This window comes from Antennarius striatus, chromosome 9 (assembly GCF_040054535.1).
Source record: "Antennarius striatus isolate MH-2024 chromosome 9, ASM4005453v1, whole genome shotgun sequence".
Classification (NCBI taxonomy): domain Eukaryota; kingdom Metazoa; phylum Chordata; class Actinopteri; order Lophiiformes; family Antennariidae; genus Antennarius; species Antennarius striatus.
Window position 1 is genome coordinate 8,259,080 of NC_090784.1, and position 24,572 is coordinate 8,283,651.

A 24,572-nucleotide genomic window follows, 5' to 3' on the forward strand; every position below is an offset into this window, starting at 1 on the left:
GCTGACCCATGTAGCAGAACCCACAAGAATATTTATCATCAGATCCCAAAATAAAAGCTCAATTGAACTGTATTTTGACAGATTTATGCCAGTTCTTCTCTTTGAAGTGCTCCTGACAGTCTCAAACACAATGTAGAAGTATTACTTCTGGAAGCCTGAATGCCTGGAACATCTTTTTCTGCAACTGTAATGGGCTGTGTTAATCACCACCGGTCCTCCTTTTACTCATGCTAGGCTGTTGGTTGTACAGTTTATTACACAGATGTGGCGCCATGGATGAAACACATGTGGGTGGTGCACTGGGAAAAAAAAGTCTGACATGAATGATCAAAACAAGCAGATTCTTCATGTTTTCAAAAATGTGTTATTTTTTAATTTTTTTTAATGCATCCACTTGAATGGGAACCACCTCCCAATCTTTTGACTGGTGCTGTAGATTATAATGGGCTGCTGAAGTATGGCTACCTCCCAGCCATACATGCACCTTCTGCCTCTCACAGGCTTTTTTTTTTACGAGCTGTGAATTGAACATTGACGAGTAGATCAAATGGAATGCTGTTCTTTGTTTCCAATTCAAAAATACAAACCAGCATACTAAATAGTCACCATTTCACCTTCTACGTCATCTCCTCATGCCCTCCATCATGACAAAGTCCTGTGACAAGCAGTACTGTCAGACTTGCATATGTTTAACTCGTCAGTGTTTTATGCAAACAAAGTAGCTGTTTCATTTTCCTCTCACTCTCCAGCTGCCCCCGTCCATCACTGAGTCTGTTTGTATGCCTGTATGTGGCCAGTGTACGTGTTTATATGTGCATGTAAGACAGGCGTACTCTCTGCAGGGCTTGCTTAACTAAGATTAATTGCACCTAATCCACTGTGCCAGGTGGAACATGGACCACGGTGGGTGTGCTCAGTCAAACACACAAACACACTCACAAATAGGCAGACACATCCCATTATAGCTGCACTGCTGAAAATTAGCCTCTTACCTCTCCTGACACCTTGTGCCAGACCACAATTCGATACCACCATTTACTTCCCAGCAACTGGCACATTAATCACCGTTCCCTCCCTCTGACAGATAAACACGTGGATGGACGAAGTGCCACGACACAGGGACAAGCTATCTGCTCTCTCTCATCAGCCCCTCGCTGACCTTGACAATGTTAAGAAAGGAAATGGCCCCTTTCCTTTAAGATGAGGACGAGGAAACGATGTGTTGAACCTAATGCCTCCGACAGACATATCTAACATGCGGCTGGGTCTGCAGGAATGGTCATTTTGACAAACAGTTGAGTTTTACAAAATTAGGGGAAACAAGAGGGTCAGTAGCAAGCTTAGTAAGGGTGTGTGTGGGGGGTGTTTAGGCGATTCTATCCCATATCTTAATTTGCAGTTTCTTTACATCAGTCTGTCATGGTTGTAGTGACGTTGAGAAGAAGTCTTATATCATCTGTGTTGTAGTTCCTGTAAATAAATATGGCACTGTTTTTCTGAAGAAGAAAAAGAAGAAGTATACTTTATTGATCCCCGCAAGGGGAAATTACAAAGTCACTCGGTTAGTTGACAAGTATACAGGGCCCCTGAACACACCACACAAGGGGGCCTGTAAGCATGCAGTTAGTACAATCACATCAAACTACACATATCAGGGAGGCAGAGTGACGGGCAGCGGCCCCGGAACGCGCCCAATTTGAGCAGCTTGTAGGGGGGACGGCGCCTTGCTCAAGGGCGCCTCGGCAGTGGCTGGGAAGTGAGCTGACACCTCCCACTGTCAGCTCACACTCCTGGTGACATCATGGCGGGAGCGGGACTCGATCCGCTGATGGCTGGGGCGATCCGTCTACAAGACATGTGCTCTACCGCGGAGCCACTGCCGCCCCAATGTAGTACTTTTAATAGAAAAAAAATCTATTTAACCTTTACTCTTCACTCTTTAAGTTGTTTATCCATTACTTTTATATATCTAAAGTATTCATTGTTAGCTCTTTTAGCTGCCTTTTAAATTTGTATCTTGACTGTAAACTCAACAGTTCAAGCTACTTGAACCTTTATCTTTTTTAACCTTTAGCTTCAAGTCATCATGTGCAGCAGCTACACATGTGGGTTCCCTTTTTGTTTTTGAAGAGCTAAAGTTTTAAATAATTGTGCATGCATTTTTCATCTTTTAGTATTTTGATTGCTAGTCATTATGAGCTGAGTAGGATGTGCCCCGGGGACAGAAAGTTCAAACTCTTGAAAACGGGCTCCGAAATGGAAACATTTGAAAATGCTACCATACTTTTGTCAACACAGCCCAGCTTCAAGCATACCTGTTGTGGTTCCTGTAGCCTTATTTACATGTGCAGACAGTTAACAGTTTCTAATGCATGAACATCGCCAAAAATACAACATTGGACTGTGTTTTCCTGAAAACTCCATTTAGTTTATTAGCAGTCCTCCAAAGTAACCATCACTATATTTTGTAATGTTGAGTTTAGTGTTACCCCATCAACTAATCCCTTTGCACACATATAACATACTGTTGTTTTTGGGGTTTGGTATTTGTTAGGATCTTTTAGAAAAGGATGCTGCATAAACGCAGAAGGTTTTGAACACGCAGGCAGAAACTTCTTCGTTTTCAGCAGAAACATTGTTGTGTAAACCCAGCCTAACTCAGCCCTTTCTAATAACCTTGACGTGTGTGTGTGTCTGTGTGTGTGTGTGTGTGTGTGTGTCTGTGTCTGTGTGGTCTGTTTTGCTGACTAGAACAAAAATCCTTTACGGTCAATCGAAAATAATCCATCCAGAATTTACACCAGAAGCTACTTATGAACGCAAAAGCAATGTTTGCCAAAATACAGTGTAAGACATGATGGTTTTGTCTTCAGCAGTGCTTAACGGTAACTTTTCCAGTACCTTCTTGTGCATATTAATGATGTCAGATTCTCTTAGCTTTACAGTTTATACATTTCACCTGTAGAGTGTAGACGCAGTCATTGCTGTGCATTTGCAGATGTCAGATTAAAGTGTCCATGAGAATAATTTCTGCCTCTTCTTTTACCCCCCCTCCCCTTTCCATTTTTCCATTTATTGAATAGGCATTCTTGTCTGTCTAGCTTTATCATGTTTCAGATCATGAGTTCAGGCCTTTCCACTCAAATTTGAGTTGTACTGGTGTCAAAACGCACAAGGCATCACTAAAGCAGTGGGTCCCCAAGCTGTTCCTGAAATTCAGCTCACCAGTGCTGAGCAACATCATGACAGTGTAAAAAATATGATCAGGTATTCTTTGCTCTAGTTAAGGGAAATCAGAGGAGTAGGAATTTTAAAAGAGGACAGGTAAACAGGAAGGCAGTAGCTACAACAACAAGGCAGACCAGACAGCTGGTCTCAAGGACTTCAAAAAATGAGATTCATTTATTCATCAGACAAGAGAGGGGTTTGTGATTTAGCTTTTTTGTTTTTGTGTATGAGGTTAAGTCAAGCCAGGTGTATTTATACAATGCTTAAAATGATTGTCACAGAAAGAAAAGATGGTATATAATAAAATGTGTAAGCACAAAGATAATGAGATCCAGACTTTTTTTTTTTTTTTAAGAAAGCTGTTCTTGAGGTAAGATAAGGACAACCCTTAACAGAGTTAAGGGTCAGCTGACTGAGCTATGAATTTGTCAACTTATTAAGTTAGAATTGATGTGTATCTCAGGAGGATAATGTTGGGTTTATGTTGCAGGAGTTTTATATTTCTGATTTTTGAAGTGATTAACTCCAAATATTTCCCTTGAAACTGAACGTGGACACGTGATAACAATTGAAAACAATGTGATGTCACACATTGCGGGATTTTATTAAGATTATTGAGGGGGTTCATAGTCAAGCTTCGTAATGTGAACAAAATGACCGACATAGTGACCAGCTACTCCGCAGTAATAAAACAGAAGAATCAAGTGTGGAGGAGTGTTAAAACCCGGCTTTTAGGCTGCAACAAGAGATGGCGATGCACTCAAATTAGTTACATAAATGAACACTTATTTCACGAAAAAGCAAATCTTTAACAATGAAAATCCAAACAAAAATTTTCCTGGAGTGAGCAGCTCTCAAGTGAAAAAACTTGAGAGGCAATGTACCTGTACTGTTCTCCAATCAGTAAAATACTTGTAATATTGGTAATATTGGTGTGGTGACTGGGGAAATGTCCCCTAGCACTATTGTCTGTCATGTTTCACTGCCAAATTGTCTCCAGAGATGTCGGTAGTTGACGATACCATCCCAACATCCGTAAACCGCATATTACCAAGCTAGCCAGGAAATGTCACATTTGGCCTCCTTACCACCATTGTGGAAACCACCAGCAGGATGGCAATGCAAAAGTTGTTTTGCTCAATCCAAGACAGTGGCTAAATCTTGACAAGTTTCAGATGTCTTGCCTGAGTTTATTCTATATTTCATCCATCCAACTTGTCGTCAGTGCATATAACCACAGCAGGCTTCATAGGCAAGACTCATTGCCACACACGTCTTGCCTCCCGGCCTTAGATGCTTTGTTCTGCTGCATCATACAGTTCACCTTTTGTGTCACAAAGGGTTAGAGTATCGACTACCTGTCTTGGTCATTTCATACATGCACATGCAAACACATTTCTAGTGCCTTCTTGATTGCTACGGCTACACAAGTGTAAAAAGTCACAAGTTCCAAGCTAATAAATTCCTCTTATCATATACATACACACCCACTTTTCACAGCATTCGTCCTCCCACATTTCATACTGTTGTATCACACACACACACACACACACACACACACACACACACAACACATTTCATACTGTTGTATCACACACACACACACACACACACACACACACACACACACACACACACACACACACACACACACACACACACACACCGCTGCTCTTGTACATTTTGCACTCGTCCTCAGGGTCACTCCTGTTTCCTTCTAAATTTTGTCTCCCCCACACCAATGTAATGATTTTGCATATAATCCTTTAAATACACACCACCACATTTCCTTATTCTCACACACAATCATGCAGCGCTAAGGGAATGGGCAGACCTACTCCATGTCTGGCCCTGTGAACCAGATTGATTGATAGGAGAGACGACGGGGCAGCAGGAACGAGTGTGGAATAACAACTAGTTGGGGTGCTCTCACTTCTGCACCTTGATGATATTGTTAAATTGGCTATTCTCAAGCTAAAACTGCTATTAATATGGAATAGGTCAGTTTGTTTTACTTGTCTTTTGTTTAGAATTGAATTTAGAGCACTTCTAAACAAGCTTGACATGCTTTGACATATAGTTTTTAGATGGTATCCTCGATTAGACCAAGACAGCATATATTTATAAAGTTATGCCATTTTTTTTAGCAGCCTTCTCAGTAGACCTGCAGCCACTGGTGGATATACTTACACTGGCATCTGACCAAGACCATCAAATACTTAAAAATATTTTTTTTAATTTTTTTTAACTGATATTAAGCAAATCTTCCCAAAAACGGTGTTTCAAAATACTGTTTAACAAACCCCACCTGTGGCAAAAAATTATTGCCAAGCAAATATTAGTCTATAAACATTTCAGTGCATTTCATGTGTCAGCATACAACAGTATTTTATGTGTGTCTACATCTTGTACGAAGTACACTATGCAGGTTGTGTCCATATGGAAGACCATGCTGCTAATCCTGCTCCATCAGTTTTTACATGCAATACTAAGAAATCTTTAGACGGCACCACCATGAAACCATAAAGCTCTCATCTTTAAGTATAAAAGCATTTTTATGTTCCTAAATAAACTTTGTGTTAATAAAACCGCGGAGGAGGATGTTTGAAACAAATACAGTGCGCCCTCATTACTCGCGGTTAATGCGTTCCAGGAACCACACGCGAATAACGAATTCCGCTATATAATCCTACCATCCGAATGTCGCAGCAGAAATCGAGACTCATCAGACCAGGCAATGTTTTTCCACTCTTCTATTGTCCAATTTCGATGAGCTTGTGCAAATTGTAGCCTCAGTTTCCTGTTCTTAGCTGAAAGGAGTGGCACCCGGCGTGGTCTTCTGCTGCTGTAGCCCATCTGCCTCAAAGTTCGACGTACTGTGCGTTCAGAGATGCTCCTCTGCCTACCTTGGTTGTAACGGGTGGTTATTTGAGTCACTGTTGCCTTTCTATCAGCTCGAACCAGTCTGGCCATTCTCCTCTGACCTCTGACATCAACAAGGCATTTCCGCCCACAGAACTGCCGTTCACTGGATATTTTTTCTTTTTCGGACCATTCTCTGTAAACCCTAGAGATGGTTGTGCGTGAAAATCCCAGTAGATGAGCAGTTTCTGAAATACTCAGACCAGCCCTTCTGGCACCAACAACCATGCCACGTTCAAAGTCACTGAAATCACCTTTCTTCCCCATACTGATGCTCGGTTTGAACTGCAGGAGATTGTCTTGACCATGTCTACATGCCCTAAATGCACTGAGTTGCCGCCATGTGATAGGCTGATTAGAAATTAAGTGTTAACAAGCAGTTGGACAGGTGTACCTAATAAAGTGGCCAGTGAGTTGTATGTTATCATTTACGGTAATTTAAACGTTTATGAACCTTCCCCATACTGATATTAAAGCACTATCTATCTGTATGACTTTTTCCCTCAGTCTTGTCAACTGTTAAAAACACCGAGCGGAACATAAAACACTTCCAGATGCCGTCAGCCAATAGAATGCATGCACGGTATCATGTGACCGCCTACCAAAAATCAGTGATGAGGTGAAGTCGCGAGTTGTGATGCATGAATGCGCAAGGGGGCACTGAAGACGCATAATGCAGACTTAAAAAATGTATTTCGCCGTGCTCATATGAATCAGTGCTCTATACACGCAAACCCACCGACACACACCCTCCAATGTCAGATGGCCATATGGATTGTTTTCCGATAGACAAGGCAATGATCCCGTGATATTTACAAGGCTTTGAGCTCTGTGTTGGATCTAGGGAGGATGGGGATGACTGGCCTGTCACTAATCTATTATCTCGCTCAGTAGTCTGACTCTGAGTTAGTCTATCAGGCTGTATGTGTCCCCTGTCTACTTTTCTTTGATGCGGGTAAAGCATTTTGTAGCTTTTTAGAAAGTCCTCCTCTGCTTAAAGTGGAGTTTCAGTCTCACCCAGATATGTAAAATGCAAGTGTTCTTTCTATCTTAAACACCCCATTCCCCTCTGTTCTTTATAAACCTAGATTGTTCAAGGTTCACATCAGTACTGGAAAACCTGCAATGTTTGTGAATGTAAAGGAAGATAAACTTTGAAAGCTTTTAAAGAAAGTCAGTGAATGAAAGTGACATGGGCATTCTCACATTCGAGTTTCTTTCTCTTCCATATTGTTGTCTCAGAGCCATTATTAACAATTGATCCATGTTTCATGTTATTTAGTTCCTTGAATTCGAGGAAACATGATTGGGGAAAGTTAGTGAAAAACCCTTGAATAAATTGGAACATTTATTAAAATTTGATTTATTAAAATGTAATGATTTAAAATTTAGAGTAAAGCGGAGCATCCTTTGAAAGGTTTTGTGGCATTACTTGTTCCCCATGCTAATTGAGAAATAAGTGCCAAGAACTGCTGTTTAAATTTTAGTAGAGTTATCTTCATCATCTGCTGAGAAGACTTATTTTTGCTTGTGTGCAAAAGTAGTCTTCTTTAATCTGGTAACATTCTGTAGTCTGGTAACTTGGTTACTATGTTGACTAGTCAGATCAAGGTGTGCTCAGCTCAACTTGATTTTTCTGCGCTAAGTGTGGACCTGCTTTCTCAGTCTGCTGAATGTATCTCGTGGCTTATTATGTAAACACAATGAGGCCGGATGGTGATTGCGGACATTATTTTGTAGAAAAACAGTCTTAGCACGTGGGATGGAAATTATTGGACACTAGAGATGATTAAGAACAGGATGTTTCACTAAAATCGTCATGGACACTGAGAGATCGGTGGCTAATAACACCGGCTAACTTATACTAATGCAAGGTAAGCGAAAGTAAGGTGGACTGACATCGCGGATTTTTGGTCAGCAGTCATGTGATACTGTACGCGCATTCTATTGGCTGATGGCATCCGGAAGTGCGCTCGTTCCGTCAGTCTTGACCTTTCGTGAGACACGAAAGTGCTTTAAACAGTCAATAAGAGTGTGGGTAAAGGTGATACAGATAGAAGGTGGTTTAATATCAGTATGGGGAGGGTTTATATACGTTAAAATTACCATACATAATAAGATAAATAGATCGCGATCTCAATCGCTAATTCCTCAATGACGTGTGGTTCCTGGAATGCCTATAACCACAAAGAACGAGAGCATACTGTACAGGTCCTTCTCAAAAATCAATATCATATCATATCAAATCATATTGTGATAAGGTCCATTATTTTCTGTAATGTACTAATAAACATTAGACTTTCATATATTTTAGATTTATTACACAAAACTGAAGTAGTTTAAGCCTTTTATTGTTTTAATATGATGATTTCAGCAAAAAAGTAAAGAGAAACCAAAAATCCCTATCTCAAAAAATTTGCATATTTCATCTGACCAATAAAAAAAAGTCTTTTTAATACAAAAAAAGTCAACCTTCAAATAATTATGTTCAGTTATGCACTCAATACTTGGCTGGGAATCGTTTTGCAGAAATGACTGCTTCAATGCGGTGTGGCATGGAGGCAATCAGCCTATGGTACTGCTGAGGTGTTATGGAGGCCCAGGATGCTTCGATAGCAGCCTTAAGGTCATCCAGTGTTGGGTCTGGTGTCTCTCAACTTCCTCTTTACAATACCCCCGTTTCCATACACTGGTACCGTAGCCTGAACATGAACCGCACGCACGCACACACACACACAGACACACACACACACACACCCCGGGGGATGACCACATCTGGGTGGACAATCAAATATGACTCAGGATAGGTCAATTTACTCTATCAATCCTTCAATTTCTTACGTCACAAATTGAACTTTTACAAATCCGAGCGTATTCACTGTGCAGTTTCATTTTTTAATATACAGTATATAGGATTTGGTCGGGGTTAGGGAGGGCCACTATGTATATGTAGAGACCTGAAAAAATATATTTTTCATAATAGGATCCCTTTAACCAATTGATCAAACAGATTAATTAAAAAAAGGCACCTGTGAAGTCTTTATGACGTTGGAAATCAAAGATGCTACACATAATGTATCAGAAAACAAACCTCTGATTGTTCTGAAAAGATACTGCATTTCAAGGTTGGATGAGAAGTCTGGTGAAAGACATACATGTACAATAGAACCAAAGTCTACATGTTTGTCACATTGATATAGCTAGCCTTTGCAACTTTTCTGCTAAGCTTCCTGTCCAAATGAGTTTTCTGTGTCTTGAGAAACTGCAGCATTTCTAAATTGAAACACTATTGGATGTATTGTAGGTTTACTGTCTGATTGAAGACTTAATTCCACCTTTATTGTATTATTTTTTGATGCTGGTACTCACTGTCTGTTGTGTACACACAAAATCACAGGGATGCATTACCTTTTAATGACAGTAAGAAATGAATTCATCATAGACAAATCATATACCATTAAACCGAACCCTGCTAACTAGTCCTTTGATGTTATAAAGAACTATGTAAGGTGGTTAGGTTAACCTTGAGAAGCAGGTTATTGGCTTTCCTGCTTCCTGTCTTCTCTCCTTGTTAATCATCTAGCGTTGGGACAGATGGATGCTTCTTAAGCACTTGAGATGTAAGCACACATTGGCATAGAGTGGAAGAACAGATACAATGGCAAAGTGCTGCCTTCCTTCTCCATCAAGCTTTGTGTGTCTTGGGTTCAGCGTCTGGCCTGCTCCAGGACAGAGCTGTTGTCCAACACACTTTCAGGCACTCTTTTCACTAGAATTACAATTTGTCAGTTTACTCTGCAGTAACACTGGCGCTTCAGAAGACTGCACTTGAGAGCTGAATTTAAGTTTGTATTTTTGAGATGCCAAAATGCCACTGGCTGAACCAAAGCAAAGGACGACTATTTTGTGCAAAGGCCTCCACCCTGTTGCCAGACGTTTAAATAGAGATCCAGCAATATGGCCTAAAGATTCACCATCATGCAGGCACTGGTTTATTTTTCTTAATCAAACAATGCTCACTGGCATAATACCAGACCTAATTTCTAATTAGCCTGCCATCCTTCTGTAAGCATCAGAGACACTGCTGGAACATGGCAATGGCCATAACTATGTATGTCCCTTCCTGCCACCTAACCTCTTTTACACAGATGTTGATTTGGCTGTTAGTCCTTCTCCGCTGGCTTGTTTTTCAGAACTAGAATGCCCCCATTCTCTACTAGTGCCTTTTTATACAGGACAACCAGGCGAAATAAAGCCATGCTCTTACCCTTTTGAACAGGGTGAGTGAAATGGGCCACAAACATTTTCCCCTCTCAATCTTTTGATTTTTCCTTAAATTGTCTCACCACCCATTCAATGTTTTTATTCATTTTTATGGTTGTCTCTGAATGGTGGAGACAAATGAATTTTTTCAAACATGTTACACCGCACCAGCGATTCATATGAAATGTACCATATACACATTTCTCCAACAGGGTTTCTACTGCACTCAAAGATCACAACTAGGAAATACACACACCATGTCAGACACTACTCGACAGTTTGTCAAAGAATTATTGTCTGCAATCTCTCTTTTTCCCTCTTGCATTACATTCCATCTTGCTCAGCCCCTCTCCTTTTCTCCCACTCTCCCCATTTACTCTTTCGTCTATTGAGTCTGTTTGCTTTATGCCTCTCTGACCATGTCAGTCACTAAACAAAAAAGACTAGATTAAATGGCTAGATTGCTACATTCAGCCCATCCTGACAGAACAGGTTGTAAATGGCGCTTCTGCCTGCCAGGTCTCCAAACCAGACGTTTGCATTCAGTAAAACCTTCATTGTATGTTGAAAGCAGGATCTCAATGCTGCCCTTCTCATGCTGCATTCTTGCAGGTTTTGAATGTGTAAGTGTTGTCAAAGCAGTGTCATTTGTTTTCTTTGTGGCACACAACTAAGGCAGCAGAACAAATTAATGTGAGAAGGACAACACCAGACAAGACACACCTTCCCATTCAATTTTATGGGGTTTGCTTTTGTGAGATGTCAGCTAAATGCTAACTATTTTAAAAGAGGTATAAGACATTATATTGTGTCCCCAACTGCAAGCTCCTACAATACTGCTCTGAGCTTTTTTGTCCTATGAATTGTGAAAGGGCAAATGCCCATAAGTGATCAGCTGAAATGTTATTTTAACTTAAATGACCCCCTGCTTTACATAATGGCCACTAGTAGCTGGGTTCAAGCCAGTTGAAGAAACCGAAAGAGTGAGGTCACCTTTATAATAAAGGGCTATTACATGATTTTTCAAGCCATTTTTCTTTTCCACCCTCTGTCTTTTTTCTCACTTTCCCAGTGTTCTTTCTCCACATTTTAACATTGACTCCCCTTCTTTTTTTGTTCATCTACTTTCCCTCTTTCTCACCTCTACAGTTTGTTCTCTTTAACAACCCCAAAAGGAGAAGGATGTGCTCTACAGGCTGGGGTCTACAGGGCCACAGCTGCCCAATAATACAATGATTTATCAACCTCCTCCAGCTAGCCTACATGGAGATGCTGCTTCACCCGCTTGCGTCGGTTGTTACTTACAGCCAGTGAGGCAGGTTGTTTGTATTTCTGGCTGCACATCCTTAGGATGTGTCTTGGGTAATGAAATGACTCTCCTTGTAATGTATCAAGCTTTCTCCCCAGTAGCTGAAGCCTGTCTGTTTATCTATCTTGCCCTTTCTTCTTCATCCCTCTACCAAGATGCATTCACTGACACAAGATATGGAAGGCACCTGGTTATGGTAGTTAATGTTTGTTTAAATTATTTATTGCAACCTCTTGATAATAGAGGATGAGGCTTTTCTAAATGTTTTAAAGGGATTATCCGTCACATTCTTGTTTTTTTCCCCACTGTATTTCTCAAGCTCTCTCCTCCACCACCACCACCACCACATAACACCCTTCTGTTCATACAGCTTGTCCAATTCCAGATGGAGAAAAGATATTCAGATTATCAAAATACATGATTGAAGCCGATTCTGAAATTAAATGTTTCTGACCGCTTTTTCTCTCTCTTTCACTCCCCTCCCTCTCTCCCTGTCTTTCTGCCTCTAGTCCAGTACCAGATGGAGATGATGCGTTCTCTGCGTCACGTCAACATTGACCATCTGCATGTGGGCTGGTACCAGTCCACCTACTATGGCTCCTTTGTCAGCCGAGCACTACTTGACTCCCAGTTTAGCTACCAGCATGCCATTGAGGAGTCAGTTGTACTCATTTATGGTAAGAAGTCCAGCACTATTTTCAGTTTTACTTTTGTCTGTAGTTGTTGCCCAATTCAAACAGGTGTGGCAGTAGCTCAGTCCACTGGGTCTTGGGCTAGGGTGAGGCCAGTCCAAGACCTGTGTCGACAAAGAAATTTGGAGTGTGAACTAGCAGCACAGAGGTGCCAGTTCACCTCCTCAGCACTACCAAGGTGCCCAAGAGCAAAGCACCGTCCCCTAACAAGTTACAAGCTCATTGTGTGCACTGTGAAGTAGCTGTCCACTACTCTACCTCTCACTATTTATCTACTTGCTTACAGACCCTTTATGTGTGCATGTTCTAGGACCTACATGTGTGTGTTTGAGAGAAATGGGCTTTAGTTACAAAGTGATTTCCCAAAGGGGATAGATAAAGTAATTTTCTTCTTCAGAATCAAAATTAGTATCTGATCATATTTCTATCCTTCAATAGCTAGACATTCAAAGTGGAGATTCATACATATACAGTATTTTCCGCACTATAAGGCGTACTGGACTATAAGGTGCCCCTTTAACGAATGGCCTATTTTAAAACTTTTTTTCATATATAAGCGTACTGGATTATAAGGTGCACTGTCAATTTTTGAGAAAATCAAAGGCTTCTAAGTGCATCTTATAGTGCAGAATATACTGTAAATGTTGATTAATGGAAAACATCTTGCATATCAGCTATAATGCATAATCTTGACGAAAATTGCACTTCCATTGATACAATGAACGAAAAGGAAGCACAGTGTATACATTTTGATTAAGTATCAAACTGAATGAAGTGGGAAGTGTTACAACTGATAAGGCAAAAATGAGTTTTGACTACACCAATCAGTTTAAAAAAATGGGTTTATATGGTCGTAACTGAAATACTCATGCAGTTTTGTTTCTAGTGCAGTGTGGATATCACAAAAACATATACAATTGGATTTTCAAGCCCATCACAATTTAGCAATATCTTTATCACTTTGTCAGTTTTTTTAAAATGGGCAGACGTGAGATTTAATGGTGTCCATGAATATTTTCGCATTTGTCTTTGCACCATGTAAGAAAGCTCTCTTTCAGTCACTGCTTTTATTACTGTCGGAACAGATGTGGTTGTAAACTGTCTAGTCCACAAACATGAGACAGGCTTTTCTCTTCTACAATCTACATCAATTAGCTCTCATACATCTCGGTTATCAAAATGTTTATCTGTGCAGCCTCTGGTTACAAATCTCAATGTAGATCTGTCTCTTTAACATCCTTGATTCTTTTGATGCTGTACAAAAAAAGCTATTGTGCTAAATTTGTTGGCATTGAGAATAATCAATGCATTTGATATTCCCCTCCTTTGGGTTTTTGAGCTAAATGTGTGGTAACTGACCAAAGTGGGTATAAATCAAAATAAAGTAGTGCCTTCCCTCCAATGGAAAGCATTATTAACAAAGCTGGGAAGAGCAAGAATGAGAAGAACAGATCCAGTACATTATTCAACCTTATTACATTATTCATCTTACAACTACAGTAATTCCTGGGGCATTCGCACATCAAGATGCCCGGCTTCACCTCATCACTGCTTTTTAGTAGGTAGTCACATGATACTGTACGTGCATGCTATTGGCTGACAGTATCTGAAACTGCGCTGTGTTCCAAGACTCACGGAATGCAGCGCACTTCCGTGTATTAAAAAAACACTTAAAAGCGCTTTAAACAATCTATAAGAGTGTGGAAAAAGGTAATACAGATATAAGGTGGTTTAATATCAGTATAGGAGGGTTCATAAGCATTTAAATTACCGTAAATAATAAAATAAATAGTTCGCTGCAATATCGCGGAATTTCGTTAGTATTTTCCGCACTATAAGGCACACCCTCAATAATTTGTTTTATAATTTATTTCATATATAAGGCGCACCGGATTTTAAGATGCACACATTAAAAAATTTATTTGATAAACTGCAGCGGCTGTAGTTGCGCAATCCGTCCACTAGATAGTCACGCTGCTAAGGCAGTCATGATTGCATTCATGACTTCCGGACTACCTTGAATGCCCCCTATTGTTATTTCAATGAGGCCATTCTGAGCCTCATCAAGGAAACCTGATCACTTGATCACTTTGCCATCTTAGAAAGAAGTCAACACGCATATTAAAAAACCTGACATTAAAAACTGGTAAAATTCATTACGAGTGCAGTCAGTGCGAACAGAGCGGATTATTTCCTGATCTGAAGTTCGAAGCAGATATTTAAGCTCCGACGTTTGTCTTCGTTTATTAATTAAATATTGTTTCGATCGATCAGTAGTCCAGTCGGAGGTGAGGTGCAACTCTTTGCTGCTGTGTGTCCTAAACAATTTTCTAACTGGTTTTTAATGTCAGGCTGCTAATTTGCCGGCAAATATGACGCTGTTTTACTCCTAGAACTGACTTTAACGTCGGTGTCTCACCGCCGTGAATCTCACCGCACGTCGCTGCAGACAGAATACACAAGCCTGAATGCGCCTCTCCGCCACCCGCTCAGAGCTATCAACTACATTTGTAAATCAATTGCAGCACACCAGACACCTTTGTCTAGCAGTGACTCTGCTCTTGAAATTTCAGAAAATGCTGGAAGTTCAGCTTTGGGGGTCTTTCATTCACCTTTATGCCAGGTTCTCCTTGTGTTTCCACAGACTAATAGAATGGACCGTCACTAGATTCCAGATGACAGCATTTTTAAGACCAATTAAATTTAAAGTGGGTTATTTCCGACGCCAAATAGTTAGGAAATACTGAGATCAGTGAGTCAGTCAAACTTAATTAATAGAATTGTTGAAAGTTCCTTATGTTTTGCTACATAATCACCGGTGCTCCTACAGTCTGCTCTACCGTCTGAGAGCAGCTCAGTCAGATCCTGGACTTCGGTGACGCCTCTTTAATAATGTTGTTAGAGGGCGTAGGCCCGAGTGCCTTGTGAGGGGGCTCCTCTGGTGGCGGACTGTGGCATGACTGGCAGCCAGACTGTCGGCTTTTTTTCAGCGGTCATGTTTTTAACCAATATTAATATGAATATTAATCCACATATAAGACGCACCGGATTATAAGGCGCACTACGGGTTTATGAGAAAATTTTACGCTCTTAGGTGCTCCTTATAGTGTGGAAAATACGGTATTTGCTTGTTGTCCTTGAACGCATTAACCGCAAGTAACAAGGGATCACTGTAATGAGTTTGCACGCAATTACCAATGACAAGTTCACGCAGGTTGAATGTAATTCTAAGAGAATCCTACACCCCAAAAAGAGCTCCACAAAAGCTTCTTAAAGTTATGGCAGATCTTCATAAAACAATTAAAAAGGCTTTCATAACAACGTTTTGCTCAGGTTCATTGTGATTAGCATTACTGTTGACTTCTTGGTTACAGTAAGCGACACAGGGTGTTGAATTCAGTAAATTTATTCATATTCTTTTAATGTTCACCTGTGATTTAGCAATCAAGAGTCTGTCTATCTCAAGGAAAAGGGATCTAAAAATGAGACTGCTGCAAAGTATACTAATATGACTATGTTGACATTTAGAATCTTACCAACACGTCAGTTTGACAGATATGAAATTAAATTAACGTAGGTTAGCACAAGGGTTTTGAATAATGATGATGATATACGTTAAAACCTAATAGTCTGTGACATAAGCAGATTTCGAAGAACAAAGATATGGAAGAAAATGGTCTGGCTGAACATTTTCAACATGCAGCGTCATCAGCGTCAATGTCATTTGGTTCCTGTTCCTTTCAAACATCGACCAGGTGTATTGGTGGTGCAAATTTATATTTCACACTGTAAATTATCCCAGTCAATCATCAGTAGAGGCCACGTCTAATGGAAGTGGTACATGGCCGGAGTCCATGAATGGCCAACAGAGGAGCAATGGAAGTAATGACAAGCAGGATAGAGGGAGACATAGAGGTCACTGGTAGCCGCTAACATGATGCTTATGGATGCTATTATTGTGCTCCAGCCTCACTGTAAAAAGCTTGAAGAGCTGCCTATTATTGCTGATCCGCAAATTTCATACAAAATAGTCTAAGCATTCCTTTAAATGACTGTAATATTAAAACCTGTCACTATAAAAGACTATATGTTCAAATCCAGACTGTCAAAATAAATTGCATTTCATACATTAACACTCTAGGCAGTCATCAATGTGATGGAAATCAAGTGAGCTGAGGTAAAAAGTTCTCAAGAGAGGACTGATGTTTAAGCAGAAGTATTTATTGCAACTTGATGCACGTCAAGGGGAATTAAAGATGAGTGCAGTGCATATGTCACCATTGAACAGCAGCAGTGCCATTCCCAAACCTGAAACATCTTCCTGTACAGGCTGTGTCTGGCATGAGGTCTTGCTTAATGAATATGATATTAGTGCTTATTCGATTTGGTAGTTGAACTAAAATATGGAATACATAGTTGACAAGTAAAATTGTGCCATTTTGGCTCACATGCATTGTAGGATAAGCCAAGTCTGTACAACATATATTCAGCCTTGCTTTCTGTGCCAGAGAAACTAAGCTATTCAATGAATAGACAGCCTGTGCAGTCAGTGAAATGAGGCTACACAATGGAGTTGATTGGCAGTACAGTACAGTATATAAGTTACTGTATGAATCTGTTGAAAGGTAAAATGTGGTTTCAAGTAGAAGAAACATAAAATATAACACACGGATCAAAATGTCAGGAGATCTCAAGAAAACACTTTATTTCAGTTTCATAATATGTGCTGAGTTCCCTACCTCAGATTTTTACATTTTTAAACGTTTAATGGTACGTTTAATGAAGCAGTGATTCAAAGGCCTGCAAAGCTTCACTGATATGAAATTACAATATTTGATTAAAACAAGTCAGTGTTGACGTACACAAAAAGGCTACAACCCGAATTATAGTAAGAAATGATAAACGGCTTTACTTTGAGCAATTTTTCCCTGCTGGTGAGGTTAAAGGATTCCTCCTTGCTCTGTTCTTCTTTCCGTAATCACCCCAGAGTTGTCTTGTTCTCTGATGGTACAAATCCATGATAAGCAATGATTCATTTTAACCAGCTAGCATATGAACCCCTCTGATCCAGGCCTGCTAGCCAGGTGGCCATTCAGGCAGAAAGGCGTTAGGCCTTTCTCATTCTAAACGAGGGCTCCTGTTAATGTCAGTCAATAATGCAGCGCTTAATGGATCAAAGCTCCTCAAAGGAAATTGACATTATCTCTGTTTAAAGTCAAAGGGAAAGAAAATTGATTTCATTTCAGTCTCTTTGTCATTAGCCCACTAGTCGATTTGTGGCGATGGATGAATCAATCTCGATACTAACTGGCAAGTTAATGGGCTTCCGTTTAATGGCAGGTTGGAGATATAGTGGGTTGTTAAACCAATTGGTTAAATATGCTCACCATGACATAGTCATGTTAGAAACCTGTTAACACTTGGCCTCTTGTTTGTCACGTGGATTACTATAACCTGGATGAAGAATCTTCATAGACAGGTGAAGAGCAACAGCAAAACTGCTTGGGGGTATTGTGCCATTGACAAGCTTTTTAGTGTTCAAACCATTCCTGCGGCTGCTTCTTATTCTTTTTATTATTCCTTTTATTATTATTATTCTTATTGTGGACTCCATCTATTATACATTTATATTCTAAGTTGTTGGTTTCTCTTGGGGACTGCTCCAGTATGACATTTTTTTTCTTTTCAAATTTGTCAATTACAAATCTGCAACTTCATGGAAGAATAGTGCTTGATCACTGTAATAGTTGTTATTTGTTAACAAGGGCGATACACTGCCTGGGCAAACAAAAAAAGTCACACACTCACATTTTGTTGGACTGCCTTTAGATTTAATTACGGCATGCATTTCCTGTGACATTGATTCGATACGCTACTCAATATCACAAGATATATTTCCATCCAGTGATGCATTATTTTTTCATCAAGATCTTGCGTTGGTGTTGGAATCTGACCACTGGGCAAAACCTTCTCCAGCACCTCCCAAAGATTCTGAAAGGGGTTAAGGTCTGAACTCTGTGGTGGCCAATGCACGTATAAAAAGTATTTACGGTATTATTGTTTATTTATTATTTATTTCTGGTAATTTAAACGTTTATGAACCCTCCCCATACTGATATTAAACCATCTTATATCTGTTATACCTTTTCCGACACACTTATAGACTGTTTAAAAACACTTTTGTATTAAACTTGCAGGGGGAATCGTGTCTTAGAATGCAGCGCACGCATGAATGCTGTCAGCCAACAGCATGCGCAAACAGTATCAGGTGACTATAAAAAAATGGCGATGTAGTGAAGCCATACACCTTGAAGCGCGAATAAGCGAGGGATTAGTGTACTAGAATTTTTTTGAGATTAGAACAGCATAGACCTTTTAAGGAACCCACAACAAGTCCTCAACCTTGTGTTGAAGTTTCAAAATCTACATCTTTTTACCTGCTTTGTAGCACAACAAAATGTGTTTCCTCATGGTCGTCCATACTTAAATTACAAGTAGATCACATATGCATGTATAATGTGCACAAAGAAAAACATAAAAGGATCTGTGGGAGCACAAATGATATCAGAGGATTTATTTTCATTTCTTGTGGATCGGTTTAACCGATCCACAAGAAAGTTTGCTGTCGCATTTGATTAAGCAAATGGTTGAATTTTGGGAAATAGGTTGCTGTAAGCCCCAGCAGTCTGCTGGGCATACACATATGAAATGTTATGAAAATCCATTTCCCAAATTTTGTTTGATATTATGAAGAAGGAGTGAAAAGTGTTTGGTGGAAACTGGCTGTGAAACGTTTTGTACACAGAAGCTTCAAGAATCATTAAAAGATCTATTTAATTCATTCAAGGACATACAAATGGCAACATTAGACTGTAGAATTTCACCTACCGTCTGTGCTACTTTGAGAGAAACGCTTTGGATAACTCCACAGCAAGGGTTCATACAAAAATATCTAGACTGGATGCAATCAGTTGGAAGCAATTTCCCACAAGATAGCAATGGTGATGTGTTGATTAGGAAAACGTGGAAGACAGAATCTGAAGGCTTTTCTCAATTTGTCTGTCTCCCTTAAGGTGTAATATACCCCTGACTATTTTAGTTGAAGAACAATGGGTTAAACAGATCGTGGGATTTTGGTTTGCTAGACCAATTCTTAAAACCTTGAAATATGTCTAAAAACCACAATGATGACTTCAGAAGAAGACTCACAGATAGTCAATCACAAGAGAAGCCAGTAACTCAAGTAAAAGTAGCTTCAAAACTTTCATCATGCCACCATATTATTTTTCATTATCAAAAAACCCGATATTTCAAATTCAATGTTTTTAATATTTCTGAAACCAACTGAATGTATGCTAGAAAGTGATCAATAGTAATTAATACTGTTGGCCACTCTTCTGGGCTCTGATTGGTAGTTAGGAGTCACACTGGGTCGATGGCTTAGCAGCACTAAATGGGATTTTTGAAGTCAGTTTTATCCCACACATTAGTTGTCTCGTGAATACATGTAACTAACTTAACAATGGTTTTACAAAATATGGCATATGTTTTCATACATTTTCTGTTTTGCAACTTTAGCATGTAGTTTTACATGTGTGTTTTCAATTCTCATCTCCCACTCTTATCATTTTAGACCCAATAAAGACAGCTCAAGGCTCCCTGTCCCTCAAAGCTTATAGGCTTACTCCAAAACTCATGGAGATCTGCAAAGAGAAAGATTTCACTCCTGAGGGGTAAGTTTAATGGCAGAGCATAAAACAAGCATATTTATAAATGTCACTGTTACACGAAGTAGAAAGTCACTAAGTGCACTAATAGAAATGTGCAATTATTTCCATTAGTGCACATGAAGAAACGCACTTGACTCACACTGCTTACATGATTTGAATTCTTTGCATATTCTCTTCTGTTTCTTTTGTGGATTCAAATATAGGGTCATACATCCACAAGGGAGGCATTTAGTAGAAGTTGTAGATTGATGCTGGCGATTTATCTTTTTGCCGATGCCCTTCAAATGAATGTACCATGTTTACTGTTTTTCTGACCCCTTAGGCTTATCGTAATTGCCTTTAAATTGCAGCTAAAAATGAATGTAATGAGGGTACTATTTCCCAGGCAGTTCTCGGCATTCCACATGCATGGAGAGACACACTCTAATACATCCAAATAATTGGCGCAATGAAGAAGTCTAGGATGTTTCAAATTGCTGTCCATTCAACCTTTTCGGATATACATTTTCAAATCCACCATGTACATTTATTTCAGGGAACGACGGCATAATTTTACGGCAGCAATTCGTTTTTCTTTCCCCATTCCTCTGTACTTCTCCACCTGTGTGTCTCTATTTCCAACCACCCTGTTATTGACCCTGTGTGTTTGGCCCAGAGTCAGGATCATTCTCATTTCTGCAGCTTTTCATTAGTTCCCATGATTTATTACAGTTCCAATCTGTAGCTATCAGTGTTCCCAATAAAACCTGTGATTGAAAGAGGCCAGCTCCAAGCAGGAAAAGACAATATCACCACAAAGCAACAATTATGTTTCTGGCCCTATTTTGTTGGATAGACTGGAAATCTGAATGCTTCTTTGATTTAATGTGTTTTAAGGTATTGCTAACCCCACCCACTCACCACAAGTGTATAAAGTGAATGTCTCTTTCATGTTCATATATTTGATGTTACACAAACTTGAATATATTGCGCACCATTTTGAAATGAAAGGCAGGCCAAATAGATGAGTGCCAAATAGACCCATCCCTTTGAACTGCCCTCCGAGTCTGCCAGGCTATAGAGGTAGTTGTCAATAGCCGCCACTTGAGCACACAATACAATGCATCAAATTAGTCGGTTTGTGGAGTCAACCTTTGGCTCTGTCCAGTGGGGCCAAACTTAGAAAGAGCATCGCATTAAGAGCATCAGTGTCCAGTAGGGTGAGCAATTTGTCTTGTGTGCTGTCCTTTTCTTTACTCATAGACGCCTTTTTAGATTTCTCTGCAGGCATTTGGAAAGGTCATTATATGCAGGATATATTTTAGCTTGGCAGATAGATAATTTTCCCAACATTTATAAGACACACACATATATTAAATAATCAGTCAGACCCTTAGGCAAGATTATCCTTTCCCCTTGCCTCAGTTTCCTAAGTTTGCCTGAGGTGATGCCATACTTGGAAGATGGATAAACATTTTCAAAGTTACATTATCAAAATGAGATTTTTTTTTACACAGGCAACTATGACAAACATCTGTTTCTGCTAGTCTGCAAATGGTGTGATAATGTAGGAAGGCTATTGCTCCCATAACAAGCTGGATGCATCTAACAACCCACCATTCAGCATATACAGACATTAATTTGCGTCTCACGGACTGTGCACAAGTGACGGCTAGAACAGAAGCTGTCAGTCAGAGCTATTGAATTTATTTGAGACATTAAGCAAAGTTTGAACTTCTATTTGGTGTTAACAGATCCGTGTAAGAGGAGGACATAGATGTAGCTTGTAGCTCCTGGGAAACAAGGTGGTTAAAAATCAGTCAGTGCTTGGCACACTTCTCACCAGAACCCATAAGAAAGTAATTCAGGCGACCGAGCCTAACTTGGCTCGAGTTGGAGGATATGGGCACATTGTATCGAGTATTTTTCAGATATCTAAACGCAACATGCTGAATACTATTATTCATTTGGCTTTTATGTGGCTGAGGTGCAATTTACTGAGAAGTACAAGCCAAGTTGTAACAGTACAATGCTCCAATTGAGGCTTTTATTGTAAGTATATGCAAAATGTACGAATGTCAAAAGTAGACCTGAGGGGATCTCTGCCCTCGACCAAATAGATGTTAAATTGCATGAAGTTGCGTTAGAAATAAAGGTAGAAAGAATGTTAACCCTATGCACTCTATTAATTCAAACATTTTGAAATTTGCAATGGTTCAGCTTAGATGTATATTTCCTCCAGCCCAATTCCTACCAACCATTTAAATTCATTCTTATATGGAGGGTTATGCACGAGTTTTTTTGTGCAGTCAGGCTTTGGTCCCATTAAAACCACTTGTTGTTCCAGACAGACAACAATAAAAGATAATGTTCCCTCCAGTTTTAATAATGTGTATATCTGTGTGCAGAAGAATAATAAAAAACACAGTGCTGCTAATTAACACTGCCAAACGTATAAAATGCATAATTGAAATCCCCGACCATTTCCTTTGGTGGTGCTGGTTTATGTGATGCTTAGTGTTTGGAAAGCTTAAAATGTTGTTTGGTAATAATGAAAAATGTTATCTAATCTTTCGGTATCACGTCTATACCCTCATTGTCAATAAATTGCAACTTACAATCTTTCTCTCTGGATCTCTCCTTTTCTCTAGCTTAAAGAAGGCTAGCATTGGGTTTGAGAATATGTTTGAAGAGGTCCCAATTGTCATCAAAAACTCCCACCTCATCAACGTGCTGATGTGGGACCTGGAGGACAAGTCAACTGTTGCTGACAAGCACGAACTGCTCAACCTCTCAAGCAGGTCAGACGTGAGCTCATGCAGCACATTTGCCAAAAGGGCACAGGGCCAAAACATCTCGGTTAGAAGACAGAGTACAAGTACAGCACATCTTGATAAACTGTTTCCAACAGGTCTCTCAGAGGGGACCAACACTGCCAGGATATTGGTGCATGTTCTTTGTATAACAACGGCCAACAGAGATAATTTTCTTCATTTTGGAACAAAATGTAAGATCTTGTAAGAATGGGATGGAATGGCCCATTCATGTTGACTCTGACACGGTTACATCACAGCATCTTCTGCCTTCAGGATGATGCCTGTGTCATTGTGTTTCATAAGTTCTGGAATAAGATCCAGCATCACATAATTCTTTCACCATCAGACCTCAGCATGTCTGAAAATCACTCAGAGCTAGGAAATTAAATGTTATTGGTAGAAATTGCATCACATTAAGCTAACCAATGCTTAATAAATTGTCACCTTAATTTGATTCATTTACACGTAATTAACATAACACAGTGCATACTTGTCTTTCAAGGAATTCTGTCTCTGTCTAACTGGCTTCAAAACCGTGCCTTGGTATCTCTTTAAACCTGCAGGCAGCTTTCAATGGCATGAATTAGAGCTGCTTCTAAATTAAAATTGATTTGACATTAGGGAACACCTCTGCATTAATCTGTGTCTTTCAGACTGTTCTAAGGTGTACCAGATTTGTGCAAAAGAATATGGGTCTATTGATGTATTTTGTCTTAGATTTATTGACAAAACAATGTCAGTGTTTTATAGACACACTTCTCAGCCGACTGTGCAGCCAAAGATGACACTTATGTGCCTTTTTTTAACTGAACGGCAAATTAAAAATGCACAAAAGTGTCACAATATTGCCTAGGGTCACACACTCATTTATTGCAATAAACGTAGCCATTTTGATATAGTTTGAAACAACACCATATGCTAAATGTAAGATCAACTGCAAGTTGAATCTGGGGAACATTGATGCACACAGTCATTACGTTTTTATCTGTTTTTACATCTGTTATTGACTGCAGGAATCATTGCAAGTGTAAAATATCTGATCTCTTTGACAAGGTTAACCATTCAAGCGACAAGCAAATGGAAATTGGTCATATTAAATTGGCACTTAGCATCCGTTGGTTGTCATGAAAATATTAATGACAGCCTAATCCTTAAAAATCATGTATTAATCTGCCAGATTAATCTGCCAGTGAGGGACACGTTCGCTGTTTTTACATAGAAACTGCCCCAGTTATAGAGAACTTTGGGAAGGAATAAAGATGTACCAGACCCTTGGACAGGCTGTATAGTATTTCAAAAGTCTCTTCCACACAGTTTTCATTAAAATAAGAATACCATTTTCTTTCACTCATGGAGCTACACTGAAGAAAGCTTTGTGTTAGAGATGTCATGACCTCAATCAGAAAACGTGCTTTTGTGTTAGTATTAGATATTCAATATATGTCATCCAGACTTACACAAAATAAATAATTCAGCAAAATGTCAGTGAAAATTAATTCACAAATCTCTCTAGAAACAGAGAATGCTAATAAACATTGTCTTCTATCCCTAATGAACACAATATGAACAACTATCACCCCATCGTATTAGCTCACTGTCTGTCTCTTTAAGTCTAGCATTTAGATCTCAGAGG

At 39.5% G+C, this 24,572-nt stretch overlaps 1 protein-coding gene across 1 annotated transcript in view; it reads left to right on the top strand.

Annotated features, from left to right (window-relative positions):
- LOC137601937 (eukaryotic translation initiation factor 3 subunit H) overlaps positions 1-24,572 on the top strand; it is a 50,149-nt gene that overhangs the window by 14,824 nt on the left and 10,753 nt on the right. The window contains exons 3-5 of the mRNA XM_068324435.1: positions 12,232-12,399; positions 20,048-20,147; positions 22,775-22,924. Coding sequence (XP_068180536.1) covers positions 12,232-12,399; positions 20,048-20,147; positions 22,775-22,924 — 418 coding nt within the window. The remainder of the gene's footprint in view (positions 1-12,231; positions 12,400-20,047; positions 20,148-22,774; positions 22,925-24,572) is intronic.